General features: G+C 48.5%; 1 protein-coding gene across 6 annotated transcripts in view; it reads right to left on the bottom strand.

Annotated features, from left to right (window-relative positions):
* Positions 1 to 10,000, bottom strand: part of LOC139555557 (SLIT-ROBO Rho GTPase-activating protein 2B-like) — a 174,511-nt gene that overhangs the window by 24,723 nt on the left and 139,788 nt on the right. For all 6 annotated transcript variants that reach the window (XM_071369177.1, XM_071369178.1, XM_071369173.1 and 3 more), the window contains 9 exons: positions 8,375 to 8,476; positions 6,301 to 6,498; positions 5,291 to 5,375; positions 4,560 to 4,587; positions 4,138 to 4,168; positions 2,719 to 2,779; positions 2,295 to 2,372; positions 1,985 to 2,119; positions 864 to 969 (listed from right to left, as the gene is read on the bottom strand). In XM_071369177.1, the coding sequence (XP_071225278.1) occupies positions 864 to 969; positions 1,985 to 2,119; positions 2,295 to 2,372; positions 2,719 to 2,779; positions 4,138 to 4,168; positions 4,560 to 4,587; positions 5,291 to 5,375; positions 6,301 to 6,498; positions 8,375 to 8,476 (824 nt within the window). The remainder of the gene's footprint in view (positions 1 to 863; positions 970 to 1,984; positions 2,120 to 2,294; positions 2,373 to 2,718; positions 2,780 to 4,137; positions 4,169 to 4,559; positions 4,588 to 5,290; positions 5,376 to 6,300; positions 6,499 to 8,374; positions 8,477 to 10,000) is intronic.

Raw genomic sequence — 10,000 nt, 5'->3', positions numbered from 1 at the left:
GTAGTAGTAGTAGTAGTAGTAGTAGTAGTACTAGTAGTAGTAGTAGTAGTAGTAGTAGTAGTAGTAGTAGTAGCATTAGTAGTAGTAGTAGTAGTAGTAGTAGTAGTAGTACTAGTAGTAGTAGTAGTAGTAGTACTAGTACTAGTAGTAGTAGTAGTAGTAGTAGTAGTAGTAGTAGTAGTAGTAGTAGTAGTAGTAGTAGTAGTAGTAGTAGTAGTAGTAGTACTAGTAGTAGTAGTAGTAGTAGTACTAGTACTAGTAGTAGTAGTACTAGTAGTAGTAGTAGTAGTAGTAGTAGTAGTAGTAGTAGTAGTACTACTAGTAGTAGTAGTAGTAGTAGTAGTAGTAGTAGTAGTAGTAGTAGTACTAGTAGTAGTAGTACTACTAGTAGTAGTAGTAGTAGTAGTAGTAGTAGTAGTAGTAGTAGTAGTAGTAGTAGTAGTAGTACTAGTAGTAGTAGTACTACTAGTAGTAGTAGTAGTAGTAGTACTAGTAGTAGTAGTAGTAGTAGTAGTAGTAGTAGTAGCATTAGTAAAGGGTGATTCTGGCACGTCTGCTGTACTTTATGACACAGACACAGACACAGAGCCGCCATTCATACCAGCCTGGGGAAAACACACACACACACACACCACAGACTCACACACGAGCGAGCACACCCCACTGGCTGGAGAAACCATATGGCTACACACAGATAGGGGGAGAGATGGCGGGAGGAAGGAGACGTTGTGACTGGGTTTGTGTAACCAGTGGCTGGAAGTGCAGTCAGCGGTGGGATCACCACTAGTGTTACTCACGGGTTCAGATGGAGCTGTAGTAATGTTCAAGTAGCGTTGTAGTAGCGTTAGTACAGTGTTACTCACTGGTTGAGGAAGGCGAACAGGTATCTCATGATGATGAGAGTGTTGCTGGGCAGAGTCAGCAGAACCTTCCTGATGTGGACAGCCCTCTCCTGCAGGTTCTCCATTGCTGAAACAGTACACACACACACAAAGGGTTAACACACACACACACATCGCACAATACACACACACACATACACACACACACATCGCACAATACACACACACACACATACACACACAAACACACAGAATATGAGGGAGAAAGAGAGAGAATATGAGGGAGGGAGAAAGAGAGATAGAGAGAATATGAGGGAGGGAGAAAGAGGGAGAGAGAGAGAGAATATGAGGGAGGGAGAAAGAGAGAGAGAGAGAGAGAGAGAGAATTTGAGGGAGGGAGAAAGATGGAGAGAGAGAGAGAGAGAGAAAGAATATGAGGGAGGGAGAAAGAGAGAGAGAGAATATGAGGGAGGGAGAAAGAGGGAGAGAGAGAGAGAATATGAGGGAGGGAGAAAGAGGGAGAGAGAGAGAGAGAATGAGGGAGGGAGAAAGAGAGAGAGAGAATATGAGTGAGGGAGAAAGATGGAGAGAGAGAGAGAGAATATGAGGGAGGGAGAAAGAGAGAGAATATGAGGGAGGGAGAAAGAGGGAGAGAGAGAGAGAATATGAGGGAGGGAAAAAAAGAGAGAGAGGATATGAGGGAGAGAGAGAGAGAGAGAGAGAGAGAGAGAGAGAGAGAGAGAGAGAGAGAGAGAGAGAGAGAGAGAGAGAGAGAGAGAGAGAGAGAGAGAGAGAGAGAGAGAGAGAGAGAGAGAGAGAGAGAGAGAGAGAGAGAGAGAGAGAGAGACTGTTAGTTAGTTATAGCAGAAACAGGAGACAGAAGGAAAGGGCCACAGCTGGACACAAACTGTAACAGACTTCCCCTGAAATACACAAACACACATTAACACACACACACACACACACACACACACACACACACACACACACACACACACACACACACACACACACACACACACACACACACACACACACACACACACACACACACACACACACACATACACACACACACACACACCACTCTGAACAGTGTATAGTAAGATAATGTAAAAGGCGTGGGTCTGGCGGAGACTCACAGACACAGGATATGATGTCATGGAAGACTTCCTTGGGGAAGAGGGCGTGGTCCAGTCCTCTGAAGTAGAGCTTTAGAACACCAGCGATGGAGTCCATGTCATGATCATTCTGATCTCCTGCCAACGGGTCCTCACCTAGAGACGGGGTGGGGGAATAAAGACAGAGAGAATGTGAAAGAGAGAAAGATCGGGTGGGGTAAGAAAGAAGCGGAATGATATAAGGCGGGGTAAAGGAATATTGTGAGAGATAAGCAGGTCCTTCTGTTTATGCTATGGCTGGTGGTGGGCTTTCTGGGTAGTGTAGTCTTACCTCTCTCAAAGGCGTTCTTGATGTCATTGACCTCCACCTGAGAGCCAGACACTCTGAAGATGCCCTCATGGTGCAGACCTGCAGACAGAGGGGAAGAGATACAGAGAGAGAGGTTGGGGATAGAGGGTGGAGAGAGAGAGGGGGACGATAGAGAGAGGGGGAAAGAGAGAGGGGGGAGAGAAAGATAGATAGAGAGGGGGAGAGAGAGCGCGCGAGAGAGAGAGAGAGAGGGGTGTTACTGATCTTCTAGATGACAGACACAGGCCCTTCATTCTTCTGTTGTGTTTCAATCATTTATATTGCAAATTCACAATACTTAGGGCAAAGCCAACAACAAAAAATCCATCCACACAGGCAGAGACACAGCCAATCCTTGGCCCAGGAAACAGACAGACAATCAGAGTTCAGAGCAGGGCATCCTCACCATGGCGACTGATGAAGCGGATACAGCTCTCCACCATCAGAGGGATGACATGGCCAGCCTCCTGAGAGAGGAGGAGAGAAGAGGAGGATTAGAGGAGCATAGAATACACGGCCCAGGTAACCAGTAGGGGGGAGGGGGATGGGGAATGGAGAGGGATGGAGAGAATTCCCTGACCATTTCCCTCTGTAAGACAGCGGGGAGGAGGAGGGGAGGAGGGGAGAGAAGGATGGAGAGAATTCCCTGACCATTTCCCTCGGTAAGACAGCGGGGAGGAGGAGGGGAGGAGGAGGGGAGGAGCTGAGAGAGGGATGGAGAGAATTCCCTGACCATTTCCCTCTGTAGGACAGCGGGGGGGAGGAGGGGAGGAGGTGAGAGAGGGATGGAGAGAATTCCCTGACCATTTCCCTCTGTAGGACAGCGGGGAGGAGGAGGGGAGGAAGGGAGAGAAGGATGGAGAGAATTCCCTGACCATTTCCCTCTGTAGGACAGCGGGGAGGAGGAGGGAGGAGGGATGGAGAAAATTCCCTGACCATTTCCCTCTGTAGGACAGCGGGGAGGAGGAGGGGAGAGAGGGATGGAGAGAATTCCTTGACCATTTCCCTCTGTAGGACAGCGGAGAGGAGGAGGGGAGGAGGGGAGAGAAGGATGGAGAGAATTCCCTGACCATTTCCCTCTGTAGGACAGCGGGGAGGAGGAGGGGAGAGAGGGATGGAGAGAATTCCTTGACCATTTCCCTCTGTAGGACAGCGGGGAGGAGGAGGGGAGAGCAGTAGGTACAGTAGCCAGTGTTGAGACAGAGTTCAGACAGGGAGAACATTATTTACACATGGATACAAGAGTCACATATCCAATTCGGCACACAGCACATACAAAAGGAGTCAGACCTGCTTGAACCACACACACATCAAGGAAGAAGAGACGTCGGAGGGGGAAGCGCGGGAATACAGAAGCCAGCTGTTGCTAGGAGACAACTTCTTCCCTATTCCCATTGTTTAGGTTTTCCACAGATCACTATCTGACGAGGGCAGGGAATCTGGGAAACGTGTGTTGTTTTTGTTGTTGTGCATGTGTATGTGTGTGTGTTACATGTCTGTGTGCATCAGTGCGGTTGTATGCTGTTCAGAAGCTGCCTGCTGTTAGATCTCTGGACGGGGGTGTGACAGCAGAGGATCGTAACAGAAGGCTCCCACTAGGGGGCGCTAGCTACACTCACCACATGGTATAATAGACCAGAAGTCATATTTGCACAACTGTTTCAGATAGTGTAGTCTGTAGACCGAGCATAAGAAAGACATGGGGCTGGAGCGTAACACTACAGGACAGTGGACAGTTTCTCCAGGTAAAAGGTAAAACCACACACACAGCACAGAGAGAGAAGTACACATAGGAAACCACACTCTGAATGGAGAGAGAAATTACCTGATTCCGTAGTGCAGAGTTCCTCCTGTCACTGGAGAGGAGGAAGAGAGGGAAAGAGAGAGAGAAGGGGAGGGAGATAAAGAAAGAAAGAGAAAAACATGGCTCTGTCATTACAGCTCCAGAGATACTATTTATACACAACTCTGTGTGAATGATCTATGTGAACTCATGCACACACACAACACACACACACACACACACACACACACACACACACACACACACACACACACACACACACACACACACACACACACACACACACACACACACACACACACACACACACAAACAAACAATGTGCAATATTAGAATGAGTATGTACCCATAAACACACCCTTGTAGCAGTCAAACAGACCTTAGAGCCTACTATTGAATCTCCCAATGGTACGTGTGTGTGTGTGTTTCTTTACCACACCTACCTGGCAAGGCAACAGTCAGTCTTCTGACCTAAAGCAGGGAAGACACAGGAAGAGGGGGAGGGGAGAGAGAGAGAGCAGAGAGAATAGGAGGGAGGGAGAAAGAGAGAGAGCGCGGGTAGAATATGAGGGAGGGAGAAAGAGAGAGAGCGCAGGTAGAATAGGAGGGAGGGAGAAAGAGAGAGAAAGAGAGAGAAAGAGAGAGAGAGAGAGACTGTTAGTTAGTTATAGTAGAAATAGGAGACAGAAGGAAAGGGCCACAGCTGGACACAAACTGTAAAAGACTTCCCCTGAAATACACAAACACACATTAACACACACGCACTAACACACACACACACACACACACACACACACACACACACACACACACACACACACACACACACACACACACACACACACACACACACACACACTAACACACACACACACACACGCGCTAACACAAATGCTTACATGCTTACATGCACACACTTGTCAGTGATTGTCCTGTGTAGCTCTAGCTACACACATCCCAGAGGATCTCCTCCCCAACCTACAGTTACATCAACAGATGGGCCTGCAGTCCAACATCCTATCCCCCACTGCCCCATCCTGCTCCCCAGTGTGGCCCTTCCTGTGTCTCTGTGGCCTGCTCCGGCCTACACCTCCCAGTGACATCCTTAGTTACAAACATCCAGTGGACTGTGTATGTGACTGTGTGTGAGTTAGCGTTAGCCTGTGTGACTCACTCTCTCCCAGGGTCTTCTGGATCAAGTCATGTTTGGCCTCCAGTTTGGTGATCAGGTTCCGGCCCTCCAGAAACTCCTTCAGTTTCTACAACATACATAGAGAGAGAGAGAGAGAGAGAGAGAGAGAGAGAGAGAGAGAGAGAGACAGAGAGAGAGAGAGAGAGAGAGAGAGAGAGAGAGAGAGAGAGAGAGAGAGAGAGAGAGAGAGAGAGAGAGAGAGAGAGAGAGAGAGAGAGAGAGAGAGAGAGAGAGAGAGAGAGAGAGAGAGAGAGAGAGAGAGAAAGAAAGAAAGAAAGAAAGAGAGAGTGATAGAGAGAGAGAGGGAAGGAGAGCGAGAGAGGGAGAATGAGAGAGAGAGTGAGAGAGGGAGAACGAGAGAGAGAGAGGGAGAGAGAGAGAGAGAGAGAGAGAGAGAGAGAGAGAGAGAGAGAGAGAGAGAACGAGAGAGAGAGATAGAGAGAGAGAGAGAGAGAGAGAGAGAGAGAGAGAGAGAGAGAGAGAGAGAGAGAGAGAGAGAGAGAGAGAGAGAGAGAGAGGGAGAACGAGAGAGAGAGAGAGAGAGTGCGAGAGAGAGAGAGAGAGAGAGAGAGAGAGAGAGAGAGAGTGATAGAGAGAGAGGGAGAGAGAGCGAGAGAGGGAGAGCGAGAGAGGGAGAACGAGAGAGGGAGAACGAGAGAGAGAGAGAGAGAGAGAGAGAGAGAGAGAGAGTGCGAAAGAGAGAAGTTAGCTACGGTGCACAATGATTGAGTGTGTATCATCATGACATCACTGACCGCCTTTGGGAGCGGATGTGTGTGTCACCATAACAAGACCTTACTGACTCCTCCTCTTCCTGAATAACACAACACATCTCTGCTCTGTGATTGGTCCTCACCATGATCTTCCTCTTCCTGAATGTGTCCCCATAACACAACACATCTCTGCTCTGTGATTGGTCCTCACCATGATCTTCCTCTTCCTGAATGTGTCACCATAACACAACACATCTCTGCTCTGTGATTGGTCCTCACCGTGAAGTAGAACTGTTCCGTTTCCTGTTGATTGGCCCGTCTCTTGGCCAGGCTGGGTTTGCTGAGGAATGATTGGCTCATGGTGGACTTGACCGACTCCATGGAGTTGCTGTGGTGGAAACACTCGCTGACCTCATAGTCCTCCACGGTGACCATGTCCTGGATGGTCGACAGAGTGGCCTCCATAGTCTTCTTCACCTAGAGAGAGAGAGGGGGGAGAAAAAGAGAGGGAGGGGGGAGAGAAAGAGAGGGAGGGAAAGAGAAAGGGAGGGGTGGAGAGGGGGAGAGAGGGAGGGAGAGGAGGAGAGAGGGGGTTGAGCGGGAGAGAGAGAAGGAGAGAGAGGGGGGAGAAAAAGAGAGGGAGGGGGGAGAGAAAGAGAGGGAGGGAAAGAGAAAGGGAGGGGTGGAGAGGGGGAGAGAGGGAGGGAGAGGAGGAGAGAGGGGGTTGAGCGGGAGAGAGAGAGAGAGAGAGGAGAGGGGGAAGAGGGGAGGGTGAGAGAGAGAGTGAGGGGGGAGAAAAAGAGAGGGAGGGGGGAGAGAAAGAGAGGGAGGTGAAAGGGAGGTGTGGAGAGAGGGAGGGAGAGGAGGAGAGAGGGGGTTGAGCAGGAGAGAAAGAGAGAGAGAGAGAGAGAGAGAGAGAGAGAGGAGAGGGGGAAGAGAGGGGGGGTGAGACAGAGAGAGAGGAATGATGGTGTCAAACTCTGTCAACAGCAGTGGGTGAAATCAATTGTGGGTGGAATATGTGTGAGTGGGCAGATATAGATGACTAACAACTGTCAGAGTAAACATAAGAGGCTATGGTAAGATGAGGTGAAAGATGGGGGGTGAGGGGGTTAAATGATGGACTGATGAGGTGAGAGATGGTGGGTGAGGGGGTTAAATGTTGGAGTGATGAGGTGAGAGATGGGGGGTGAGGGGGTTAGATGTTGGAGTGATGAGGTGAGAGATGGGGTGAGGGGGTTAAATGTTGGAGTGATGAGGTGAGAGATGGGGGTGAGGGGGTTAAATGATGGAGTGATGAGGTGAGAGATGGGGGGTGAGGGGATTAAATGTTGGAGTGATGAGGTGAGAGATGGGGGGTGAGGAGGTTAAATGTTGGATTGATGAGGTGAGAGATGGGGGGTGAGGGGATTAAATGTTGGACTGATGAGGTGAGAGATGGGGGTTGAGGGGATTAAATGTTGGAGTGATGAGGTGAGAGATGGGGGTGAGGGGGTTAAATGATGGAGTGATGAGGTGAGAGATGGGGGTTGAGGGGATTAAATGTTGGAGTGATGAGGTGAGAGATGGGGGGTGAGGGGGTTAAATGTTGGACTGATGAGGTGAGAGATTTGGGGTGAGGGGATTAAATGTTGGACTGATGAGGTGAGAGATGGGGGGTGAGGGGGTTAAATGTTGGACTGATGAGGTGAGAGATGGGGGGTGAGGGGATTAAATGTTGGAGTGATGAGGTGAGAGATGGGGGTGAGGGGATTAAATGTTGGAGTGATGAGGTGAGAGATGGGGGTTGAGGGGATTAAATGTTGGAGTGATGAGGTGAGAGATGGGGGGTGAGGGGATTAAATGTTGGACTGATGAGGTGAGAGATGGGGGGTGAGGGGATTAAATGTTGGACTGATGAGGTGAGAGATGGGGGGTGAGGGGATTAGATGTTGGACTGATGAGGTGAGAGATGGGGGTTGAGGGGATTAAATGTTGGAGTGATGAGGTGAGAGATGGGGGTTGAGGGGATTAAATGTTGGAGTGATGAGGTGAGAGATGGGGGGTGAGGGGGTTAAATGTTGGACTGATGAGGTGAGAGATGGGGGTTGAGGGGATTAAATGTTGGAGTGATGAGGTGAGAGATGGGGGGTGAGGGGATTAGATGTTGGACTGATGAGGTGAGAGATGGGGGGTGAGGGGGTTAAATGTTGGACTGATGGGGTGAGAGATGGGGGTTGAGGGGATTAAATGTTGGAGTGATGAGGTGAGAGATGGGGGGTGAGGGGGTTAAATGTTGGACTGATGGGGTGAGAGATGGGGGTTGAGGGGATTAAATGTTGGAGTGATGAGGTGAGAGGAGTGCAGGTCTCACCTCCTCATTCTCAATCTTGAGGGTGGAGAGACGGGACTGCAGCTGCTGACACCTCTGGAGTAACTCCCCTTCTAACGGCTGCTGGGCACATACTACCCCCATCTGGAGAGAGACAGAGATGGATGGATGGATAGAGAGAGAAGGTCAAACACCATTGTAAATACAACCCATATTTAACCATTTGCACATCGTTACAACACTGCATATATACATAATATGACATTTGAAATGTCTTTATTCTTTTGGAACTGTCACGTATTGTCACGACTTCTACTGAAGGTAATTCCTCTCCCTGTTCAGGCGGCGCTCGGCGGTCGGCGTCGCCGGTTTACTAGCCGCCACCGATCCCTTTTTCCTTTTCTGTTTGTTTTGTCTGTGATTCTTTTCACACCTGGTTTCAATTGCGTTTATTTCTGTGTGTGTGTATATAGGGTACCTGTTGCCTGCCTTAGTTCGTGCGGGATTAGACTTGTGTGTATTGCGCTCGATTGTATTTGATGTTTGTTGTGTTCACGATTTACGCACGTGTATGTAAAGTGTCGGAACTGTGTTTGTTCCTCTGTGCGTTTGCACGAGTTGCTGAGTATCGTGAGCGTAGTTTTGGGATTTTCGTCTGTGCCATTTTTGTATTGGTGGACTATATGATTAAACACGCTTCTCAGACATCGAGGGATAGAGAGAGGGAAAGGGAGAGAGAGCAAGAGAAGGAGATAGATAGATAGATAGATAGATAGATAGATAGATAGATAGATAGATAGATAGATAGATAACTTCCACAAAGCTGTGAACGATCTGAGAGACAAGGCAAGAAGGGCATTCTATGCCATCAAAAGGAACATAAAATTCAACATACCAATTAGGATCTGGCTAAAAATACTTGAATCAGTCATAGAACCCATTGCCCTTTATGGTTGTGAGGTCTGGGGTCCGCTCACCAACCAAGATTTCACAAAATGGGACAAACACCAAATTGAGACTCTGCATGCAGAATTCTGCAAAAATATCCTCCGTGTACAACGTAGAACACCAAATAATGCATGCAGAGCAGAATTAGGCCGATACCCACTAATTATCAAAATCCAGAAAAGAGACGTTAAATTCTACAACCACCTAAAAGGAAGCGATTCCCAAACCTTCCATAACAAAGCCATCACCTACAGAGAGATGAACCTGGAGAAGAGTCCCCTAAGCAAGCTGGTCCTAGGGCTCTGTTCACAAACACAAACACACCCCACAGAGCCCCAGGACAGCAACACAATTAGACCCAACCAAATCATGAGAAAACAAAAAGATAATTACTTGACACAATGGAAAGAATTAACAAAAAAACAGAGCAAACTAGAATGCTATTTGGCCCTAAACAGAGAGTACACAGTGGCAGAATACCTGACCACTGTGACTGACCCAAACTTAAGGAAAGCTTTGACTATGTACAGACTCAGTGAGCATAGCCTTGCTATTGAGAAAGGCCGCCGTAGGCAGACATGGCTCTCAAGAGAAGACAGGCTATGTGCACACTGCCCACAAAATGAGGTGGAAACTGAGCTGCACTTCCTAACCTCCTGCCCAATGTATGACCATATTAGAGACACATATTTCCCTCAGATTACACAGATCCACAAAGAA

The sequence above is a fragment of the Salvelinus alpinus genome, chromosome 2, assembly GCF_045679555.1.
Source record: "Salvelinus alpinus chromosome 2, SLU_Salpinus.1, whole genome shotgun sequence".
Lineage (NCBI taxonomy): Eukaryota > Metazoa > Chordata > Actinopteri > Salmoniformes > Salmonidae > Salvelinus > Salvelinus alpinus.
This window is presented reverse-complemented; position numbering and strand designations above follow the sequence as displayed.